The 25,624-nt window shown below is 31.0% G+C and overlaps 1 protein-coding gene across 1 annotated transcript; it reads right to left on the bottom strand.

The window, feature by feature from the left end:
* Window positions 1-1,976: 1,976 nt before the first annotated feature.
* Window positions 1,977-25,624, bottom strand: LOC148276488 (uncharacterized). The gene is made up of 5 exons (XM_088234176.1): window positions 25,597-25,624; window positions 12,742-12,878; window positions 8,109-8,186; window positions 6,072-6,256; window positions 1,977-2,314 (listed from the first exon to the last, which is right to left on the bottom strand). The coding sequence occupies exons 1-5, from the start codon at window positions 25,609-25,611 to the stop codon at window positions 2,064-2,066; spliced, it is 666 nt and encodes a 221-aa protein (XP_088090302.1). The 5' UTR covers window positions 25,612-25,624; the 3' UTR covers window positions 1,977-2,063.

A 25,624-nucleotide genomic window follows, 5' to 3' on the forward strand; every position in this document is an offset into this window, starting at 1 on the left:
TACTGGTTCCCTCTATGTAATTTGGGAAAGCATATTTATCTCCAGCTTTCAACGTACCAGTTGATCGGGAATCTTCCAATATAGAAAGACAGCAATGACTCGGTAATATGTAGAGTTTGAGGTTGTAAAATGTTTTACCTGGAATCTCATTCCACGTGCAGCGTACAATTTTATTAAATGGTCAAGTGATTAATACATCACAAATAGTATGATCCAGAGACCCAAATTACTCTCGTGATTTCATACTAGGAAAGGGAATGTAAAGAAGGAAGTCTTTGAGCCTAGTGAATAAAAAAAAACACAGAATATCTTAAACATCGATTCTGGAACGTCCCGTTTTTCGAAATGTGAAATGTTTAAAAACCTACGTCCGAATCTTGACGCCCGTCATTTGGTTGTATGGATTACAACTTGAGTCTTTAAATTACACGAGCTGTACTAAAACGTGTCGTCTGTCTTCCTTCCGTTTCGCAAGAGAGAAAAGATCGAACCTAGTATTTCCAACCTTCCGCTTTGACAATAGCCTGTTTGTGGTCAAAATAAATGCAAGGTGATGTGAGGGCGGGGTTTGTTGAGTAAGCATATGCGTAGGCATTTGAAATGAGTCGTTAGAATATCACCTTTATTTATGGATAACTTTTGCGTGTTTGCAGAGTGTCCCGATAGCGTAACATTTATACATTACTGACCAAAGCTTGAGAACCCCTAACATGTCCTAAAAGTAGGCGTCACGACTAATAAAAATAAGGCAGAACACTCTTAAAATTTTCATAATTTCATCATTTCATATATTGACACAAACATGTTTTCTTTATACGAGTATGAATGGTTCCAAATGAGTTTTTTTAATAACTTCTAGGAGTATAATATATACTTTTTGTATTGTATGTTTTATTAATAATAAAAAAATAAATAAACAGTTGTAAATAATAATGTGTAGCCTTTCACGTGAAATGTGGGTAACTAAAACCAGAGCTGGCAACTTTATTAGTTGTAAAAAGTTTACTTCACAAAAACCAACAGATAGAAGAACTGAAAAAATGTGCAGGATGTATATCTTTTTAAGTTTATTTATTTATTGCAGAGGAGGAAATCACTCGAGAAGGGAATATGGAAGTCTAGGCATTTCCAGGAATTGGCTGATTTGAGTGGGCATTTTGCATACTGAGTAACGTTCTCCATTATGTCCATGTTTTGGCCACTTGAATCAGCCAATGACAGGTCAGGCCACAGCAAACTACCAAAGTGGTTGATTAGTTTCCTCACTAAGCCTTTTAAAACATTTGCAAAGAAAACCGATAATCTTTGATAATCATTATTCAATTAGTCCAATAATATTCAATACTGTTGTCACATACAAATCAATGCGTATACACACCCTCACTAACATGCACAATAATAACACCGCTACACAAACTAATTACCATATTATGCTACAATAAAAAGAATCTTCATTAAATATAATTAAGACACATTTCATATATTTATTTCTACCTATATATTATAAAAATTGCATAAATTCCTTAATGTGTTTTGTGTTTATGAGAAAATGAAAGAAAATTAAAATAAATCAAATAAGCCATATGCATAGACTTACTTTTTTCCTTTTCAGAAAAGTTTTCCTTCTATTTTACAATAAATTTAAAAAATTAAATTTAAATTAGATTTTGTTTGTGAAAATTCTTGGTGGCAGCTAATTTTCTGGCATCTTTGGGAGATGTCGCGAAAGCGATGAAACCGGTCACTGGTTATTCCAAATTTGTAGATGTGTTACTCGTCTTTAATTTGAATATTTTTTTTTTCCATAATGAATACACAAAATACTGTTTTATGAAATAACGAAAAGTTGTTATTTTATTTCGAATTATTTTTTTTTTCAAAATAAAAATAACCAAATGAAGTTTCATATATATATATATATATATATATATATATATATAATTTATTTAAACAAAAGAATACAATATTTTGACACTGTTACTCACTATATACCAGACGAACAACCTCGTATATAAATTTCCACATAAATATTTCAGGAACGAATCAATATGTTACAGGTTGACTCAATTTTCTGATATTTTTTTATCTCTTACTGCTGAGAAATGTTTTTCTGGTAATTGTGGTGCAAGGGATTCAATTCCTAATGGGATAAACGGGACGAATGGCTCAACTTCCGTTTGGTGAGGACTTCCACTCGTCACCTGTTCCAAGTCCTGCGGTGCGCTCGTCGAAGTGAACAGGTCCAGGGTGACCCGAGGGCTGATGATGGCGCTGGCAGGGATAAGCTGGGAAATGTTGCCACCCAATGGTAAACCTTGGAAAATATGTATGAGCTCAATTTGCAATGGAAGTTTAAGTTATAGGAATACAGTTAAATATAATCAGACGAACAAATAAATAGAATCAATGATTTAAAGTAAAAACTTAGTTTTCACATCACAAAGAGCTTAATACAATAAAATAAATTGCTTTTAGAATGGCTATAATACGCAGCTTATAGATTATATTTTAAATAAAAAGTAAAACAAAAAATCACCGATAAGTATTTACATTATCGACTGTTATTGATAAAACTGATCCGAGAAAAAAAAATAAAGACACAAATAAAATAAAACCTAATCTAGAAGAATTGTATATGTTTATAATTTCTTAGCTAATAGTGTTTATCATTGCTTCCCAACTAATAGTAAAAGCGCGTTTTATACTAATAAGATTATAAATAAAAGTTTAAGGTCAAATAAAGATACAGTAGAGTAAGTAAAAGAAACTTCAGTTTATTCTTAAAAGTTCAACTCGTGCCCCGGCTCCAATAATTTATTTTATTCAAATAAACGATACTTTGTGCCTTTAACATGTATAGTGAACAATACATTATTAATCAAATATACAAGAAGGTAGAGTTGTAAAAGATAATGTATTTTTTGGTATCTACTTGCTATTTGGTAAATAAAAACAATTTACTTTTTGTTTATTTTTAAGCCCTGACCAAGGAACAGTTATGTTCTGAAAACGGTCTACGGATTGAATTTATTTAGTCATTTTACACAAAGCTTACGCTTTACAATTGTATACCTAAACTTACATTCTAACTAAACTAAAGTGATATTTTATATTTCCAGATTTCAAATTGAGGGTATGATAGTCTAAAGAAGTGGGATTTTAGTTGGGATCTGAACTGACTGGAACTGTTGATGATTCGTAAGTTTGAAGGCAATTGGTTCCAGGCAGAGGAGCCGACGGCAGCAAAAGCACGATCTCCGAATCTAGTGTTTGGGGAGCGCCGGATTTTGACAAGTTTTCCTCTTCTTGAATCAAATGGCTGACCTAAGAGTAGATTTTCTTTGACATGTATTTTCCCTAATACAAAGGTCCGATAGGTATTTTAAACCATTTCATGAAGGGATTTGAATACTGTCCAGCAAAGCTTGTATTTTTTCTCTCTGGGCTTTTTAAACAGTGCAAATCTCAAAGGTGTTGTGAGATGTGAGAATATTTTTTTACTCCCGTAATAAGCCTTGCTGCTGCATTGAAACAGATTGAAGTTTATTAGTTTGATATTTTGGGAGATTTGCGTATATTCCGTTACAGTAATCTAGACGCGAAACGACATAAGCATTTACAAGAGCTTTAGTTGCATCTATAGGAATATTTCTTCGCACGGATTTGATCTGTCGGAGATGGAAGAAACCAGCACTTTCCGTTTTATTGACCTGAGAATGAAGATAAAGATCTGAATCTAAATGAACACCCAGTAGTTTAACATTTATACTAGGGGTAAGATCACAACCTTTGATTGAAATTTGAGATCGGTCTAAAAGGTGTTATCGCTTTTTTATCGCTGTCAATAGAAGCTCAGTTTTAGATGGATTGAGTTTGAGTCTGTTTGATGACATCCAGTTGTTGACGGTTTGGATGCATTAAGACAAACGATTTTTTGAGTTGTTTATATCTTGAGGAGAGCAGTAAAAATAGATTTGTTGGTCATCCGCATAACAGTGAGAAAGTAATCCGAATGAGTGAATAGTTTTGGACACATCGTTAATGAACAGTGTGAAGAGCATTGGACCAAGCACGGAACCTTGAGGGACGCCAGATTTAAGAAGGGTAAATAAAGACTTTTTACCCGCAATTTGAACTGATTGCGTTCGCTCCGAAAGATAAGATTGGATCCATGCCTTAGTGATCCCAGAAATTCCAAAAGTGACTTCTTATCTTTCAATAAGAAAACTATGGTCAATTGTGTCAAATGCAGCACTCATGTCCAGAGGAGCAAGTATCGTTAATTTTCCAGACTCATTTGCTAGAGTTATATCTGATAGAATCTTCAACAGTCCCGTTTCAGTTGAGTGGAATTTTCTATAAGCTGATTGGAAGTTAGAAAGCAAGCTGTAATCGTTTATATGAACTGAAATCTGTTTAGCTATGATTTTTTCTAGCAGGTTGGATACTGGCCGAAAATTCGCCAGATCCTCGGAGTTCAACTGAGGTTTTTTTTAAAGTGGAGTAACTATCGCCTCTTTAAATAAATTTGGAACCTGTCCCGTGCTGATGGATTCATTAAAAATATGAGTTAAATATAAAGAAAGAAGGTTAATACATGTTTATTATGTTAGTCACCTCTGTGACATTTGTTTTAGAAAATTGTTCAAGTATTCCTCCAAAATTCAAACTAAAAGAAGGAGGAGTGTTGGTACAAGTAGAGAAACAATGCAAAAAGAATAATAATTAATATAAATGTACACATACAACATACATACCTACATACATATATACACTCACACACATCCATGCATATATACATATACATATAGGCACATGAACATTTATGCATACATAAATGCACATACGTACGTATATATAATTAATAATAAAAAAAGGAAAAACTAATAAACAAAATGAAAAAAATATAAACTAAAAATGTTGTTCTTGTGACGTCTCTATCGCAATTTCTATATGTTTCAAAAACAATATTATGCATTTATATACAGACTATCAGTGAATATAAAATAAATAAATTACAAAAGGGATGGAGAATATCTTAAAAAAGGGAATATAGAAAAATAGGTGCGAAGGTTTTCACGGTCACTGTTATCAATATTATGTATCTTTTTTGGGTGATTCCGTGTATGTTGGATTTGATCCGACGTTTCGGCTACCATTGCAGGAGCCATCTTCAGGGAAAACTGTGAAAACTACACAAATCCAACATACACGGTATCACCCAAAAAAGATACATAATATTGGGAATATAGAAGTCTAGGCATTTACAAGGCAGGGCTTCTGACCTGTCATTGGCTAATTTAAGTTATTAATTAAGTTACTATACACACTGTGTAACATTTACCATTCTGCTCATATTCGGACATCTATATTCCTTCAATTATTTCGTCTGTTGATGTTTGTGAAGTTAAAGAGCCTTTATTTATGCGGGTGAGATTCCAAATATGGGCAGAATGATGAATGTTACACAATGTGTAAAGTGGTCACTTAAACTAGCCAACGGCAGGTCATAAGCCCCGCAAATGCCTAGACTTCCATATACCCTTATTTTAGGTATTCTCCATCCCTGTAAAAATTTGTTAATCTAAATGACTCCCGAGGGGGTGAAATCCAGTTTTTTGTCTACGAACATTTGGACAAACTCAAATATTGAAATAAATATAAGTTAAGGCAGAGTTGGTATCAATTGTTTCATATCACGAGCCACATAAACTGAACGGCATTCGACGGAAGAACATCGCCGTTTAGCCTGTATTTGTCATATTATGTCTATATTGTGTGTAAGTATGTTGTTATTTATTTATTTAATAGTTTTTAAATAAATAAAGAGGAGAAGTTCTTCATTTCAGGTGCCTACTAGCTAAGATTTTTTTGTGTTTAAGCGGAAGCTTTTAAGCCACGTGTGTTTTTTCGTTAGATGCTGCTAAAATAATTAAAACCATTACTGAAAATAGTAAAAATTGAAACGAAAATATTAATATAAACAACAAAATTGCGATATATCAAATATTGTATGTGTATTGAGAGATATATATCTATGCATATCAATGAAAACTAATCCCTCGGCTTACCAGCAAGGAGTTCGGTGAAGTTTGAAGAATTAGATGATAGAAATGAGTCAAAATCCACTGGGGCTATCCCGGTCACAATTTGTCCACTGAGATTAGCTCGAACTGGGAGAGGAACGTTGCCGAAGTTGACGATCGAACCGTTAATGCTCTCCGGATTAAAGAACGACAGGTCCACGCGCTCGTTGCTGGAAATACAAGACGATATCAAATTCTATGGCCGCGCTAATTGCGTTAGACTTAATTGATTAAATATTTTGGAAAATATGTATCACAGCAATAACAGGCTTATAGTCTAATTTGGAAAAACTAATATTTTCCTTCTTATAACTTACCCAAATATTTAAGTACATATTTTTTGCCATTTTCAATGAGTTGTCAATGATGATTATTTTATTTTTTATTTTGTCTAAAAATGAATGTCCTAATATTAACTTATATCTAATTATTACTAAAACATATAATAATTATTAACATTTCCAAACAATAAACGTAACTTAAAAATAAAACTTTTATAAAGCTAACATCCTTACGTCTCAAGTGCCAGTCCAGAAACTATGAAATATTCTAATCCCTTTTAAGATTGTCTAAAGTTATTTTATTGAGTAGTATTTTGGAAATCAAATATATTTATATTTGATTTTGTGTGTGGTGAAAAAAAATTCTAACACGCAATAAATACGCTATCAAGAATGGAGGAAGCTGCGAATCTTGGAGTAATGGGGATAAGGACGTTAACATCACATGCTACGCAGACGATGCAACCACAGTGGCAGAATCAGAGGATGATTTACAACGCACGTTACACAAGTTTCATATGGCATTTAGAACATATCTATCTTAGTTAATAAAACAAAATTTTTGAATGTTATTTAATTATTTACATTTTAAAATCTCGAAACACAGCGTCCTATACTCGAAACAAACAAGTAAAGCCTCGGTAGCACCTGGGCGCCTAAGAAATGTCGTATGGCACAGTAAACGCACGCGTATAGGAAGCAAAATTCGGAAATACAAAACGTGAGGCAGATCAATCATGGTGTATGAATAGAGACAAAGGTAGACGGAAAGAACAAAAAATACCAAATAACTGCTCAGAAAGTCAGAGATGAAAGTACTGGGGGGCAATTGCAGGGACTACCGTCAAGCAGAGTCAAGAAATTGGACAGACGCGCGATACTCATAGCTAGAGGCATAGTATGGATGGTAATGGACAGCTTCAGAATCTCCTACACCGCGGTCCGCGGAATCGCAGCCGGTCACTGTCTGCCCGGAAGACCACCGAGGAGAAAGAAAGACAGCTGAAGTCCATCGCCTCAGGAGTCAGTTTTTTTCAGCAGCAGGAGTTACCTCTTTCCCTCGCCACATGCAGAGTATAAAACGCTACGTAAATATGGTGCCAGGAGTTTCGATAACAGTAATTTGGCAGAAAGCAAGAGATGATGTTATATAGACAAAAATAATATCCGTTGCCGTTATTTGAGAGTATGAAACAATACAAAGCGTAAAAATTGCTTTCATTATCATACTCTCCCTTATGTAGAGGAATCTGAAAATTTTGTGTTTTTATGATTATTTCTAACTAAAAATAAAAAAAATTGAATAAATAAAAGATTTAAAGTTTTTCTCTTTAAATAATTGTTTTCTTATTTAAATACTACTTTAATTTTCATATAAAAGTGAAATTCGATATTTTGTGACGACTGAAAATTTTACTGGAAAATACCAAAACGTATAAATTTTAAAGCTTGGTTGAAGGCCAAAACTAGTATGGAATATTTTTATAAATAATTTTTACGTTCAAGGTGTTCCAAAATGCAACTTTTTACACTTCTTTTACTTTGATATCTAAAAAAGTAAAAAACTTCATCCATTTCCGGCCCACTCTAATGGGTATATATATTGTGACAAAAAAAATTAATGTGGATGAACGTAGGTATGCCGAGAAGGACGCATGTGATGTTCCATCCTCTCTGCCTACCCCGATGTGGAAAAATAGCGTGATGGTAGTAAGGGTACGACGTAGTACTTAGTACTTACGTAGAGTTGATGAAGGTCTCATTATCTCCTACATCGGTGAGGATTCCAACTTCATAAACGTATGCCCTGATAACGTACCTAAAAAAAATGTAAAGCAAACGATTAATATACAAATCGCTTCATTTATTCATATTATAAAAATCCGATACAATGAAGGCGATGAGCTGCAAGTATTTTATGTCCCGAGTGAATTTGTATGCTCCACCCCTATCATATTCCAATAGCTGGTGATTAAAAAAATGTTGTTTTACGTTTTGACCCATTAGTTTCTTTGTAGACGTCGGTCATTACCTATGCAACTCCCGATTCGAATTCAACTGTGCTGTTTTGTGTCGTTTTAAAGTGAAGAAATACTACTGGGATCTTAAAGATACAGGATGCGATCACATTTAATTTTTGATTAGCAAACGCATGTGTAAGTGGCAAATGCATTACTTAAAAATTGAATTATTTTTCCATCTGTCAGATTGTCGAAGAAAACAAAATAGACATTTTGTTAGTGTTACCAGGATAGTAAATGGTTTTACCCTACTTTGCTCATCTAATGAGAGAATTAATGAAAATTGGACCTCGGATTAAACAACTCTGTGGTGGACATTTGACCGACGTTATCTTTAAATCATAAAATATAATTTAACGCGAAATAAAAACATCACTTCGACCAACTTCGAAATACACTCACCTATACCTAGGATACAGATGTATGGAAATGAATTAGAACATTCGATATTTTTAATACAAATTCTGTTTATGAATTAAAACGAATTCTCACTCGTTATTTATTAGAAAAATAATGAATTTATTTAAAAATGTATTATTAATTTAACTTTGTTTCCTGGAATACATGATTTTTTATTTCTTTATTTAACATGTTAGACATAATTTAAATTGTACATTGGTGGATTTACTGAAAAAATGGCGCAACTTCTTCCAGCAAACTGATGATGATTTCACTAAATAAAGGTAGTATTTAGTTAATTCAAGTTTTTTTATTTTTTATTTTATTGTTAAAAAACGTATATTTTTTAAATACCAATGTTTTATTATTTTTAAAAATTATTATTATCTAGTTAATCTTAACTTTACTGTGTTATATTTCTATTTGGAACATAAGATTTGATCATGGTTATTGTTATCTTTTATTTAGAGATGATATGTTTCTTTTTTACTTTTTGTTTTTTATATTATATGTTCACTAAATTTTTTAGTTTGAATTATTATATTATTTCATACTATGTACTACATGTTCATTGTGCACTGCTGTGATTATTTCTGTAAATTATTATTTTTTGTAAAAGGTTCTTTGAACCGTTGATGTATAAATAAATAAATATTAACTTACTTTTCATGGATTTTTTGCAATGCTTAAAAAAATTCAACTGACATTTGAGACATTTTTGAAAAACGGATTCTTACACAGAATGCACCACTGTCAGTAGCGTAGACTTTGAAATTTTCAAAAAATATTATTTTTTTGAAAAATTATCATTTCATGTCTGAATTCAACCATTAACAAGTACCTAGGTACCTACCTATGTAATTAAATCCAATATTTGAATATTAAAAATGTTTAGTTTTGGAATTGAATCATAAACAAGTACCTAGGTACCTACATATCAATGAAAAGTATTTTTCCTTTTATCCGGAAAGTTTTTGCACGCTTTCACGATATAGTCATTTTTCTTTTATTATTATTTATTTATTGACAAACTTATACAGTCCATTCCAACAATGGTTAACACATTTTATGCTAAGTACAGGTATAAATGATATAAAATACAACTAAATAAAGTTAAAGCTATGACAAAAAAAAACTACCAGAAGACAAGATCTGGTTTATCTTAGTTCTTTCTTTTTTTTGGTTTCGAATTAAATGTCAAGGTCACGTCAAAACCCAGCTGGCGGTTGAAGAATGACTAATTCGTGTAGGGAATGAGCTGAGTGTCATAATTTTAGAAGACTCAGGGTAAAACGCAGTCTGACTTTTCTTAATTAACATGTATTCCCGTATTTTCTCCATAGATTATGGCACAAAAGTAGTGATTTTTTTATGATTTTAATTTGAGCACAACTAGGTCTCTTAGCCAATAACACGAGGAGATAAAACGAAAAACTAACCCATATTACGAATACATCAATAGCTCAAAAAAGGCAAAAATAAATAACGTGTGTCCTTATTTACGAAAAAACGTTTGCTGAACCAGCTTATAGCAGGCAATCCAACGTTCGGGAATATGAATACTTTTTAGTTTTGGGATTTAATCATAAACAAGTACCTACGTACCTACATATCAATAAAAAGTATTTTTTCTTTTATCCGAACAGTTTTTGCACACTTTTACGACACAATCAGGCATTTTATCTATGTTTACGTATTTACGTATGTTTGAGGCCGCAAATCTCGGAAAGTAATCAATGGATTAACTCAAAATGTTTACAGAACACTACCCTTTAGCAGAGAGCATTTCTCTATACTATTTATTTTGAAGTTTTAACGGAAGTGGAACTTTCTATGCGTAATAAATTAACTCATGTATTGTCATAGTTAATAAGTTCTGAATGACAATTTTACAGAGTGCTTCTAATTTATCAATATTAGCCAAAGTTACCATTTTCTTTCCTCATATTCTACAGCATAGGCAATGTAACGCAAATAAAGTTATTTAATTAAGCAATGTGTTTTCTCTATAAATGCATAGTTGTTAGATCTTTTTTATTTACTCCCCTGATAATTAATACCAGACAAAGCCTCAGCGAAGCGTGGCCGGGTTCAGCTAGTATCTTATAAATATTTATTTCGTATACAACTTGTACTTGTACTTATTCATCGATTTAAAATCAACTTAGAGAATTGCAGCTATTGAGATTAAAGCCTTCCGAGTTGTTTGTCGTAACTACTCCTTAACGTTCCAAGTTTTTTCCTGGTATTTTCCTCAACGAGAGCCTGTTGTAATGGCTTCTCAAGTAACGTAGTTAACAAGCAAAACACCTTAAGTACCCCAAAAGAATGAGGCTAAAACATTTCCGAAAGAAGCTTACACAACTTGAAGGGTGGCATTTCCAATGCATGCTTTAAACATCAATGCTTGAAACATCGGAGTTTTTCTAAGCTCTTACCCTTTCTTTTGACAAGTGCACAAAAAACACGCCTTAAGAACCAAGGCTTCAGACATTCGTGAGTTAGGATTATTATTGTAACCCCTTTTATTTTTATAACGTATCCTTAAATACCATTTTTTAAATATGTCATACATAGCCACTTGTATGGAAAATCTAGAAAATTAAAATGGAATTTTTAAATTTTTTTTTTATTCAGAAAACATGGTCATACATATTAAGTATAAAAAACAAACATTTTCCAAAATAAAAAGACAAATTAAGTTTTCATTAAGTAAAATATTGATGTAGACCAAAAGTACCGCTGTGCCAAATCTATCAATTCTATCATTTATTTTATACAAATAATTTTTAAACGCGTCTATCTTAAAAAAGTACCGTTAGATTTTTTTAGAAAGTTACAATGACACGAATTGCGCCTCTCGCAAGGGTAGCTGAAGCCCAGCAATAAAAAGTCCGTCCGCTCAGGCAATCGAGTGCCTATTGTTTTTACCGAGAAGGTACCTCCAAGAACCGGCCACATGTTAATATTTTTGAAACTAGATAAAATCTTAAAAATGCGAATTAAAAATAAATCAATTACATATTACCAAAAATAAACAAATAAAAAACGTTAGTGAGAAAAGAAAAATCTTTAACATCGTTTTCTATGAAGATAAAAGTTGGTAATTAATCAAAATAACAAATGCGCACTCTGAGTCATTGATGCACGCATATATGAACAGATACGTGCGCACATCTACGGACATGCATAAAACATACACAAACGCATTACATGCGGGTAGAAATGCATTGTGCAGTTAAAAATGTCTTTATTAATATTGAGTCCATGATATTTTTTACAGGTGTGTCTGATAAATGAATTCGAGGAGAAATTGTTTTTACAAGTTGGTTTATAAAAAGGGGAATTTAATCTTGTATAGCGAAGAGGCACTTGTTTAAATATTCGATCTCTATGATTTTACCACGAAGCACGAAGGAGTAATGCTATTTTAATTGTTAAACTATCTCAAGGGCGCTTCACACGGTGATTAAACAAATGAATGCGATTAATTTTAGGTTTTTGAATTTGTAATTTAAATAAAACAATTTACTTTGTTATTACACGCTACTTACTATTTAAATGATTTAGAGAACAAGTGAATTTTAAGATTTTCCCAAAACATCACTTCACAGTTCCGCGCTTCTGCTGGGAGAGCATTCCATGCCATAGGAATGTGAAGTGTTAATGAAATGGAATTAGCTAGGTATATTTGGATGGGTGGAACTTGAACCCGCTGTATATTTTCCGGAGCGCCGGGTGAAGGTTCCCACAAAGTTCCGCTCTCTTTCTAAATATGTTTAACCTTCGTATCGTATGAAGATTTTTTTATGTATCCACCAAAAATTTTATCATTTACAACATATTCTAAATATGTTTAATTAATAGCAAGGTATAATATATACAACAGAGTTATTTAGATAGGAAAAAAATAATAAATGTGGTTTTAATAAGTATCAAATAAAAGCGTCTTACAAATTCTGTTCAGTAGTGTTGCTGGTGTCGTTTCCAACGCTGATAGGAATAACTGAAATGTCTTCTGAAGAGTCCGTTTGTGGTTCTGCAGGAACAGTCAGTCCACAGAACGACACGATCACTACCAGCAGAGAGACCTGGACACAATATCGCACACGTCATTTAAACAAAATTTATTTAAACAGAGTTTAAAAAATATCATTGTAAAAACAAAACACAAAACTATTGTAATATAAACACACAAAATCAAACATTTGATTAGCAATCATATAAAAATCATAAACACTTTAGTTCATAACAAAACTATACAAGACAAAATAACAGAAGATAAAAAATATAAATTATCGCAGTGATAAAGGCAAGGTATCATAATATATTCCTTTATAAGGTAATGAATGCCAGAGAAGAACAACACACATAGTTAATAATTACAGTTTGGAAAATAAATGCTTAAACAGTTTCAATTTTATGTATAGGTAAGGAATAAGTTGTGTTTTCACCATGGAAAATAACCCATGATAATATACTATTTTCATGGGCCGCGATCTTAATAGGGAAATATCACGCACTACGAATACTTATAAAAATATATAAAATGGAATTAGAATTATTCTTTGTATTTTCAAAATCTACCTGGATATTTTGGAGAAGTGTTTTCAAATATAACTTTAAAAAAGAAAATATAAATTATTTATTTATTTTACTGGGCAGTATTCCATAGACCCTTTTTACTTCAAAAATAAAAATCCTTGATATTTCCTCTTATAGGGAAAGCATAATTATGGCGAAAAATTACAGCCCGTTGCGCCCGAGATCCAACTCTTCGGGAGCCACCCAAAATAGATTCTATCTCCGCTTCGTGCGTGAGGCGAGCATCGCAATATTTTAAATTATAACCGCCAGCCGGGTTCTGATGTGAGATTGACTTTTAAATCAAAACCAAAAGAAATGAAAATAAAAATACCAGATTATGTCGTGAAAGCGTGCGAAAACTTTTCGAAAAAAAGAAAAAGACTTTTCGTTGATGAGTAGGTACCTAGGTACTTGTTTATAATTGAATTCTATAACAAAGAACTATTAATATTCAAATATTAAATTTAAGTATGTCCCTAGGTACTTTTTTTACGGTTGAATTCGAAAACATAAAAAAATAATAAGCGTCTAGATTACTGTAATGGAATATACGCAAATCTCCCAAAATATCCAACTAATAAACTTCAATCTGTTTTCAATGCAGCAGCGAGGCTTATTACGGGAGTAAAAAAATATTCTCACATCTCACAACACTTTCGAGATTTGCACTGGTTAAAGCCCAGAGAGAATAAAATACAAGCTGTGCTGGACAGTATTCAAATCCCTTCATGAAATGGCTCCAAAATACCTATCGGACCTTTGTATAGGGGAAAATACATGTCAAAGAAAATCTACTCTTAGGTCAGCATTTGATTCAGGAAGAGGAAAACTTGTTGAAATCCGGCGCTCCCCAAACACTAGATTTGGAGATCGTGCTTTTGCCGCCGCCGGCCCCTCTGCCTGGAACCAATTGCCTTCAAACTTACGAATCATCGACAGTCCCAGTCAGTTCAGATCCCAACTAAAATCTCACTTCTTTAAACTATCATACCCTGAATTTTAAATCTGGAAATATAATGTATCACTTAAGTTTAGTTAGAATGTAAGTTTAGATATACAATTGTAAAGCGCCCTTGAGGTGATTTTTTACAATAATGGCGCTATATAAATTAGCCAAATATTATTATTATTATTATTAAAATTAATTAATTTCTAAATGTATCATAATTTTTGCAAACGTTAAACTCCGCTCTTCTACCAACAGGGGTGCACTTTGTAGAAATGCAATTTTAAAAAATCTATTAAATGTCAGTTAATATTATTTGATCACTACTGAAAATCCATAAAATAAATAAATGGGTAAAGGTTATAAGGAATTTAAGGGAAAAAAAACAGATTTTATCCATGAAAAGCGAATGTTGTTTCTAAACACTTAAAAACAAACTTTTTTTACACACAAAAAAACAACGTTCTTACATTTTTTTTTGTATATTCATTCTCGTCAAATGGACGATGAATTCAACATTTATTCTCCTAACTTTTTTTTTACAGCTAAGATTGAAGATTTTAAGATCTACAAACATCCGCAGTGCGAAGCCCAATATTATGCAAAAAAACACACGTAAAGCGGTTAAGCCGTTTATCGGGAGTTTAGTGACATCACAAGTACTGAAGAATATATATAAAGACAAGTTATTACATCAAAACAATATTCACTGGAACCTCTTTTTACGCGTTTTTTTACTACGTTCAGAAATAACACGATCCGAAAATTAAATTTCAGTCATTCAGCAATGCGGAAATATATTCAAACGTTGTTATGTAGAAAGCAGACGGTTAAAATTTTTGAGAGTATGTGATATTGATGTTATCAAGTTCAGAAAGTCAATTCTATTTTTTGCTTAAAACAGCTAGGCCGCTTTCATACTTTCCCCGTCTGAAAATTCCATAATGTCAAAATTTCGTGAAAATAAATGTCACCTCACACAGTCACAGTCTGCATGAGGTTTCATTTAATATTAGATCTGGCTGTTTTCTGCAAAATGCATATTTTAGGTTGTGTAGACCAACTTAAAAAAGTCAGACAAACTTTAAAAAATCACCAAAATTCCTTTAAAACATGAAATAATAAAACATGAATTAAGCGATTTCTTACAATTAAGCATCTCAATATAATAAACGTAATTTTTTATTTTATTTTATTATTTACATATAATACTACACCTTTTAATTTTTATTACAGGACTCGCCAAGCCAATTAATATGGCTTGTCGGTAAAGATCCTTTACATGAAAATATATGATCACACTACATAATTGTATAATAGAGAGAGAGGGAGGAAAGTAGAGTAGCTTTACAATGTCTTCTCCTTTTTATGTAATATTTTTATTTTTACTTTTTTAGAATTAAATTATTTTTCCCCTCTCCTCCTGCATTCATAATAAATTAGTGTGAAATCTGTAATTGGTCTTACTTTTTAAAATTGTTCTTTTGCTCCTTGTTTTATATAAAGACTGTATGATTTCATTAATAAATAAATAAATAAATAAATAATAATCATTACTACTAACTTAAATATAAGGAGCTAAAAAAAATGTAATATTTATAAAAATGTAAAAAAAAAACAAAAAATAAGTACACGATATCGCAATTATAAGATAAAAAATAAATACAAAACCGGAGTACCAAATATTAAAACAGAAGTGTGTACATAATTAATAGGCATTAAGCCTTTTTTCAAAAGATTATTTCTTTACATGTCCATATCTATATCTATATCTATATCTATATCTATATCTATATCTATATCTATATCTATATCTATATCTATATCTATATCTATATCTATATCTATATCTATATCTATATCTATATCTATATCTATATCTATATCTATATCTATATCTATATCTATATCTATATCTATATCTATATATATATATCTATATCTATTTATTATCAATTCATAATGACAACACATCAGACTTTTACTAGGACTGGCTGTTTTCTGCAAAATGCGCATATCAGGTTGTGTGGTCAGCCAGACATTTTAAATCATTGGATCTTATCATAGTATAATGGAATAACGAATGCGTGCATTATTTAAAAATAACATCGCAAATGTTGTGTAAATTCCACTATTCTCCCAAAATTCACTATTTTCCCCCAAGTATTATTAAATCAGTTTCACTCTTCTATGGCTGGCTACTTTCTGCATATTCGTTATTGGATTGCTCTCCATCCACATCGCTCTTCTAGTAACTTGGCCTGTTATATTTGTGATAGTGAACTGCAGTATTGTGATATATATATATATATTGTAAAGTAGTATTTGTGATGTTTGTAAAGATAAGTAATTTTTATGTTATCTATAATATTAATAGTCTTAAAATGATTGATTGAATCTGTCATGTACGGGCCCGTTCACACGTATCGCGCTAATTCACTCGGTCCGGTAAAGTTAGGGTGGATGACACATTTGATAAAATAATAAACGGAAAAACAAATAAAAATAGTTTTAACTTAATATATCTTTATATCAAAAATCAATTAATGAACAAGTTTGCTTGCATAGAATTTTCAGGTCCAATTTCAATAAAGATTTCCAATATTTTAAAACAATATGGAAAAAACGTAGCCTTCAAAACAAATAATAATAATGGAGCTTTTTTAAAAAACTCAAAAGATAAGATAAATATTTTAAAAAACAACGGTATTTACAAACTTGAATGTAACGACTGTAATGCAGTTTACGTGGGGCAAACTGGGCGCTCTTTCTTAACTAGATATTCAGAACACATAAGATCCTTTAAAAATAAAAAACAAGATTCTCAATTTGCCAATCACTTAATTGAAAATAATCATAAAATTTATATCTCAAATAAACCAATTCCATTACACGTTGAAAGCAAAGGGCGTAAACTTAATATACTTGAACAATTGGAAATTAATAAATATCTAAATAATCCTAATTTTAAAATAATAAATGAACAAACCAACCTAATATCTTCACCACTATTAAACATATTTAAATAGACTGTTATTCTTCACTTTGTTCCTTTTTGTACACGCTTATATGACGCGTAATTAATAGATGAATCATGTTACAATTGCATTTATATATTTGAATAAGAAATTCTTAAAAATAGATATATTGTATAATAATACATTTATGTTTATATAAATTTCCTCATAATATTTCAATCATGTTTTTAAAAAAATGAACAGCAACCTATTATAATATTATTGATATTTTTTCGACGATAATTATCTAAATTTACAAAACTAAAAAGCTTATAATTAGAAATCAAACACTGATTTGAGTCTACTGAACACTTTATTTTATTTTTACAAATATAAACATATAAAAAATAAAAACTTCATGGCAATTGTTTCATAAGATTATTTTTATTTTCTACTTAAGTACCTTGAATTATATAACTATATAAGGACATTCAATCCAAATAATCTTCACATTCTTTTGAAAATACCCTAATAAGGCGAAACAATTGTCACGAAGTTTTTATTTTTATTTGTTTATATTTGTAAAAATGAAATAAAGTGTTCAGTAGACTCAAATCAGTGTTTGATTTCTAATTATAAGTTTAAATATGGAGTTCTACAAAATAAACACAAAATCAATCAATCAATGGATGACACATATTTATTATTTTCTTTTTTGGTTTCATTTAATTAGTTTCTACTCGCGGGTGAAAATTTTGCCAAAAGAAATCGAGTGGAGATCAGTTGACATCATGGTGTTCTGATTCGCGTTTTTACCTGCCTATTGATAAATGAGATAATTAAAAAAATAAAGTTTTACGAATCCACCCAATATTCTGCAGGTCAGCGGTAGCAGAAGACATACGTCGTTTGGAAAGGAAAACACATGCGTCCTCAATTATTTTGTAAGGCGCTGTCTCTCTCTTGCGTCCGATTGTTGTCTCTCTCGCTGTCATATTAAAAGTTTTCAAATATTCGTAGGTTAGTTACCGGTTAAGATACTTTAATTTTACTTTATACCGTATCGATTCAATACATTGAAGTTTACTCTGTATTAGTTTGTTTATGACGAAAAAAATGCTAAAATTATGGTATATTGGCTATGTAAAATGGGTTTTATTTCTGTTCAAACATCTTGAATTTTATTCAGGAGAGCGGTTTATAGTTGTAAAATATTTGCAAATATATCTCTTAAAGTAAAACACAATTAATTGCTGTTTTTTTTTTAATTTATAGGCTTTTGATAAGGAAGCAAAAAATATTTAAAATATGGACTTACAATAACAATGGGACTTCAATGTTTGTAGGAAAATATACGCCTTCCTTCCTGTGCATTTGATATTTATTTAACAACGAATGGAAAGAACTGAAATTTCAATTTCCAGGAGGGTAATTGTCGACAATCGTTATAATTTTTAAGAACTAGCATCTACTGCTTTTTTATAAGTTTTATTCGCCTTATTTTAAAGGTCAATTTTCGATTTTGAACTTTTAAAACTCAATTGACAGCAAAAAAACATAACGAATTCACAGTCTAGTTACCATTTATATTACTCTGCGTTAGTTTGTTTTAGGCGTATTAGAAAATGAGAACCAAGTTGTGGTAGAGCGGGCTGGGTCCGTGACAATAGCCACGGGACCACACCGCGGTTCATTATTATATTTAGATTGCTCCTAACGGCAAAAAATAAATTGAGAGGCTTAAAAGGGTGAAATTTCACATTGCTCGAGATCCTAATTAATCAATTGAGGCCCGAAGGGCTGATAAACAATTAAGTTACAATGAAATTTAAACATTTTTTTTAAAATCCCGAATTCATTTTTAGACGAGGAAATCAATCCAGCATTTTTTTTAAAACTCAATTTTATTAAGTATATGGCCACTTCCCGTTTTTTTTTATCTCTACCGGTTTCCGGAGTACCGGTTCCGGAATGTTACACAGTGTGTAAAGTGGCCACTTAAACCAGCCATTGACAGGTCATAAGCCCTGTAGATGCCTAGACTTCCATATTACCTTCTCTTAAATGTTCTTCATCTCTGTTGTAATATGTTAATATAAACAGCTCGTCTACAAAAAATTGGACAAACTCAAAATATTGTTCACAAAGTTAATGCTTTAAATATTAATAATACATAATTCTCAGTAAAATTTTCAACACCGTACCACGTGGAACTCGGAGTAATAACGTGCTAACGCTTAAAGAGCCGCCATATTGACAATCATATCAATCAATCACGAAGTTAGCTACTGTTTGCATAAAAACGATGACCGTAGACATTCGGGTCGAGAATTACAATTACAGCGACGAAATTTCACGTTTTACCAAAAATTTGCAATGCTTTTGTTCTATGCAGCAGAGAGAAATGGCATCTCTATAAGCGGGCAGCGCATTATTACTTCCCGGATGAAACGTATCCCCCGTGTAAAAAGAGGTTTCAGTGTTATATAAAACAGTGTTAATTTGTTATTATTACTATCAATTTTTAAAAAGATACAGCATTTACTCTCAATTGTTATAAAGGTCGATTGACCAAAAATTAAAAACTCTGGAGTTTAAGACCCGGAGTCAAAAGTTTTGTTTTCAATGGGCAAAATAGGCCAATTTTACAAAAGACGGAATAAAACAATGACATTATTATTCAAAATGGACGTACATGATTATATTTGAATGTAGAAATTGGCTTAAAGCGACAAGTAAAATACAATATTGAAATTTATGTGCACAAAACAATTAAGGACTAAATTTAATCGAAAAGATGATAAAATTCAACTACCAATGTCATACATATTCACATCTAGATAAATAAGATTACCTATGGGGAGAAAAACAGTATCAATATTCATTGTAGGTACTAGGGTTTTAAATTTACCACAGTCAATGTCATTAGTTTTTAATAAGAAATTCAAATGAATTTATTACAGTAAAATAACATTACAAATAACAAAATTAACACGTCATATTAGGACAACATATCGAACCAGGGCTGGTATTCCAAACGCTCTCGTGGCCGTATTATCTCTGTTTTCAAAAACTGTTTTCTCGTGCTACGAGGGTGGTTCAGAATAGCACCCCAGGAACCCTCGAGCACTGGTGCGACATTTATAACGCAGGTATAATAACCTCCAATAGCAAGAGTATGTGCCTCTTAAACATAATTTCACTGATGCGAAAAGTGTCTATCTCCATAGTGATAATGTTCAGCTGCCTGACTGCTTTTCCAATCGGCATAGCCAGAGGTTGGTTCTGCAAGCCAGGATGTAAAACTGCTAACTCAATAAAACATAATTAAATATATGAACATACGTTTCCCATTCCAAACTTTACAAACAAATTATACATCGCCATAGGTAAATAGTAAAATGCACCGCATAAATGATATGTTATAATAATAATAACACAATTATTAAATGTTATTTAATGTTTGTATATAACCACTAACCGACTTTTCTATGTCTACTGCAAATTACTGCAAATTACCTAATCAATTTAAATCATGACTTTAACAAAAATACAGCAGTTAGAATCTTACATATTTATAATAAAGGGTTAAAAGTAAATAATATACAAATGTTTCACATTAAGAAAGCTCAAAAAAATAATCTTTCGATCAATAATAAAACAAACTTTCAATATAGTCCTTTAAACGATGTTCCACTGTAATGGTCACCCTATTAAACCTATAAAGCTTACCCCGTCCCTCCGTCCTCTACTTTTTTCAACTATTTCTCAAACAGCATATTTTCAAAATTTAATCAGTGCATGTTTGTCCTAATCAGTGCATGTGCTTATAAAAACGCATCTCGTGGTAGTTTTGTATGAACAACAACTGTAGTGAATTTTATTAAAATTATTTATTGACAATTTTTGATAAAATTCCATTGTAATGATGTAAAAACTTATATTTACATTTAAGTCATTAATTATAAAATACTTGATACACTTCCACCTATTAGCTTGACCAATTAGCGCTTTCACTTTTTTTCACATCTTCAGACTCCCCTTCAGAAAGCGAAAGCGCTAATTGGTCAAACAAATAAGTGAAAGTGTACCAAGTATTTTTAAATTAATAACATATGTAAATATAAGTTATTACATCACAACTATGGTGAAGGTGTATAGCGGGTTTTGCATATTAGTTTAATTGGTGTCCTGATGAAGAGACAAGTGCGTCTCGAAACCGGTAGACATAAGAAAGTCGGTAAGTGGTTATATACAAATATTTATTAACATTTAGTCAAATGTTCGACCACAAAGTTAATGCTTTAAATATTAATAATATATTAACACTATTGCTCACTAAAGTGACTTTCATCTTTATTCTAATTATTTATTAATTAACAGCCACATTTAAATAACAAGTAAAACATTTATAGACACATACAAAATATAATATTACTTAACCTGTAATTGTTTATAATCGTCCACTACATGTAAAGTGGGTACAAAAATTACGAGAAAAAAGAGCAGGAATTTCAACTTGTACAAAATATAAAATAAATAAATATAAAAATGTTAAAAAGATGGTACGTTAGTAATAAAGTGGGAACTGTTCAAGAAACTGAAAAGAAAAGAAAATAAATCATATTTCTTGCCAATATTTTTTGTTCCTCTACTGACATTTCTTTGTGTAAAAATATCATATTCATTTTGGAACACATTTAAAGTATATTTATTTATTGTAATTCGGCCTAAATTAATTACGACAGTTATATGAAGAAACATATGTACAAGAAGATGAACAAAGAGAAGGCAAACACGGGCTATAGAATAATGTTTAAAAAAATATTCGAGATCATGGTTGTATGGACAAAAACACTATGGCCTATATATATAGCAGGGGAGAGAAACGAGCTGGTAAGTAGAAATGGAAGAAGAAACAATGTATTTAAAAACTTATCAACAACTTCGAGCTGACCCATGCCGATCCATCTTCATTCCGCGCTGTGTGAATGGGGAAGATTTCTACAAAAAGCCGGAAATCTATCCGAATATATATACAATACTAGCGGACCCGTCAGACGTTGTCCTGCCCGAACGTTGGCTTGCCTACCATTAGCTTGGAAAAAGACTTTTCAATGATAAGAAGGCACCTAGGTACTTGTTTGTGATTCAATTCCAAAACTAAACATTGATAATATTCAAATATTGAATATAATTAGGTACCTAGGTACTTGTTTATGGTTGAATTCCAAAACATAAAATAAATATATTTTCGAATATGGCATTCTTTTTGCAAACGTCAAACTCCGGTCTTCTCACCAACAGAGGGGCGTACTTACTCGTATGTAGGAATACGATTTTTTTAAATGTTTTGAATTCAATATTATTTTAGTATTACCAGTAAAAAGAAATAAATTGGTAGAAATTTTAATGAATTTAAGGAAAGAATCTGATTGAGATCCACAAAAAACAAATGCTGTTTGAAAACATTCAAAAACAAACTTTTTTATACACAAAAAAACAATATCTTTCAATTTTTTTTTAAATGCATTATCTTCTAATGCAACTCTAGTAGATCAACGAATAAAACATTTATGTTCGTTATTTCTTTTTTTACATATTATATTGAAGATTTAAATATCTACGAACACGCATAGCGCAAAGATCTATATGTCCTTTTAAATTCATTCAAAATTGTATATTCAATATTGGATTGCCCTGAAATATTATCTCTCATCAACTTCAGGGTGCCTGGAAGAATGACTAGACATGTGCCACCGTTTTGTAGCAACAATTCACGGACAGTGTATACTTGTACTGCCGTATTAAACAGACTTCATAAACTCGGCAATAGTTATTCCCACGTATCTGATATATTTAGTGTAGGGTATTGTTCCTATAGAACAAACCTTTTGAACTTTTTCAAAGATGGTGAATGGTAATTATATTTATTTATTCGTGCATTTCATAATATATACAGTTTTTTGTTCACTTTGCCCAGCTGTATGAAACAGTACTTATGATTTTCTTGTTGTATTACTGTAGAATGTTTTATTATTTAATTTTGTTTTTTACATTTATTCTTGAATTATTTAAACTTTCTACTGAATATGCTGTATAATTTTTAGGTTAATTTTTAAAATATAAATCTTGTATAATTTTTAGGTTTAATTTTTTTTATAAATCTTGGGTGTAAGGAAATTTACGTTTTTTAAATTTAAATTTATGTTTAAAAAAAATGTTATGCTAAATATGTTAGTATTATAATTTTTTCTAAAAGGCAGATTTGCCGTTTATGTTAATAAAATAAAATATAGTAAAATAAAACCGCACATAAATCGGTTAAGCCGTTTAGGAGGAGTTTAGTGACATCACACGTACAGAGAAATTATGTATAAAAATATATAGATTTAGAACCGGTATTTTTGTACCTCGTGAAGCTACTAGAAATATTTTGTATATTTGTATTACGGATATAATAATACATTAGTTAATAACCTAATAAAAAAGAAACAAAAGCGTCTCGTAAACAATAAATTAACCCAAAGTTTGACACCAAACAACAATAATAATAAAGACCGAAAGCGGTGGGCAAAACTTTCGTATATTGGAAAAACTAGTGATAAAATTGGACAAATAATAAATAAAAATAAATGCGCTGCAGCCTTTTACAATAATAATTCCTTAGCTAATTTGTTGGTAAATACTAAAGACAAAAAAGATAAGTTTTCCAACTCAGGAACCTACCTTTTAATTGTAACGACTGTAAAAATACATGCTACGTAGGCCAAACGGGTAGAGCCTTTAAAACATAAGACATGAAAACGTACCCATTTTCACTTAGTTTATTTATTAATACCGGGGCTGCATTCAAAGATCATGCATATGCTACCAAAAATGAACGGATACTCATTTTTATTACATAAAAAACTTTGGATTTTAACGCTAATAATCAACAGTCGTTTTTGGTGGATCCCAATCAGATTAATTCCTTATAATAACGACCGATTTTTTTTTTCTTTGGATTTCGGAAATGCAAAAATAATAACTTAGGTTTATTATATTTTTAAAATGTATTCCTATCTGTGCTCCCCTCTAACTAAAAAGAGCTTCGCAATATCGACGCTAGGCGTCGTTTGGCGTAATTTTTATTATTTATAATTACGTATTAATTGTTTTAAGCTGTGTTAATTAATCGTGAATTTACCAATGAAAAGTTACACAATTCTTAAGCAATATTTATCCTAAAGGTTTTTACACGATTTCATGACACAAGCAGGAATTTTGGTTTCGATTTTAAACGTCACTCCTGACTGGCAGTCGAAGAACGACTAAATACGCGCTGGGCAAGACTGAGCATTTGGGCATGAGTTAAGTGTCATAATCTTTGAGATAAATATTGTTTTGTTACTTTTTGTTTTTGTTTCCTTCACCTCTCAACGGAGCGACTCATTTACTTTTGCATAGGGATAACCGGAGAGGTAAGAATTAAAAGAGGATACTTATTTTTCACCTCGAATAAAAAAAAAATACATAAAAAAATACATTTAATGTATCAACAATGAATAGGTGGGATGTCAAAATAATCCTTTAAAATCAATAGCTTAAATTTGAAAAATTGATTTCTCTACGTTTTGTTTAGTTTGCTCTTCGATTTAGTTTTGAAGTAGGATTTTGGACTTGTGAACAGAATAACGAAGCTACGTAACAAATCATCGTATTATTTTTATAGCAGAAGACCAAACCACTCTAAATCCCTATAAAATACATAACTCCATTAGGAAAATTAGTGCTGATTAACAGACAGTCTTATTGATAAACGACACGACCAATTAATTACACAAACTTGGTACTTCAAAACTATTATGATTAATATTTTTCGAATTTGGTTATTAAATAAAATCATTATCTTTATCACGATAGGCACTAACGTTTATAAGTACAGAATTATACGTTATTTGAATATCATAAATATTAATTTATAACATGTTTTTTCTGTACACGATACCAATTTCACAAAATTTAAAGAATTATCATTTGAAAAGGTGGTTAATTTTTTTTGTATCTCAATGTATTTAAAATTAAAAAAGGGGAACATGAAACATATATATTTTTGTATTTGAGGTATGTGCTGTCATTCAAACAGAATAGTCGCAGAATAAAATTAATATTTGAATGTGTAACTTAGTCATTTCTGTGATAATCAATTAAAAAAGTACATATGTTGCATTGCTTAATTATTAATAGAAACAGTAAAATGCTGTCCGGTTACGAAACATTATTTTGTCAAAAACAGTCGCCGCAAAATGTTAGTAATAATATGACGATGCAACTTACAAGGAGTGAATCCATTTCTGTATGAACA

This window comes from Micrasema longulum, unplaced genomic scaffold (genome assembly GCF_059751315.1).
Source record: "Micrasema longulum isolate JH-2025_06_02 unplaced genomic scaffold, ASM5975131v1 h1tg001211l, whole genome shotgun sequence".
NCBI lineage: Eukaryota > Metazoa > Arthropoda > Insecta > Trichoptera > Brachycentridae > Micrasema > Micrasema longulum.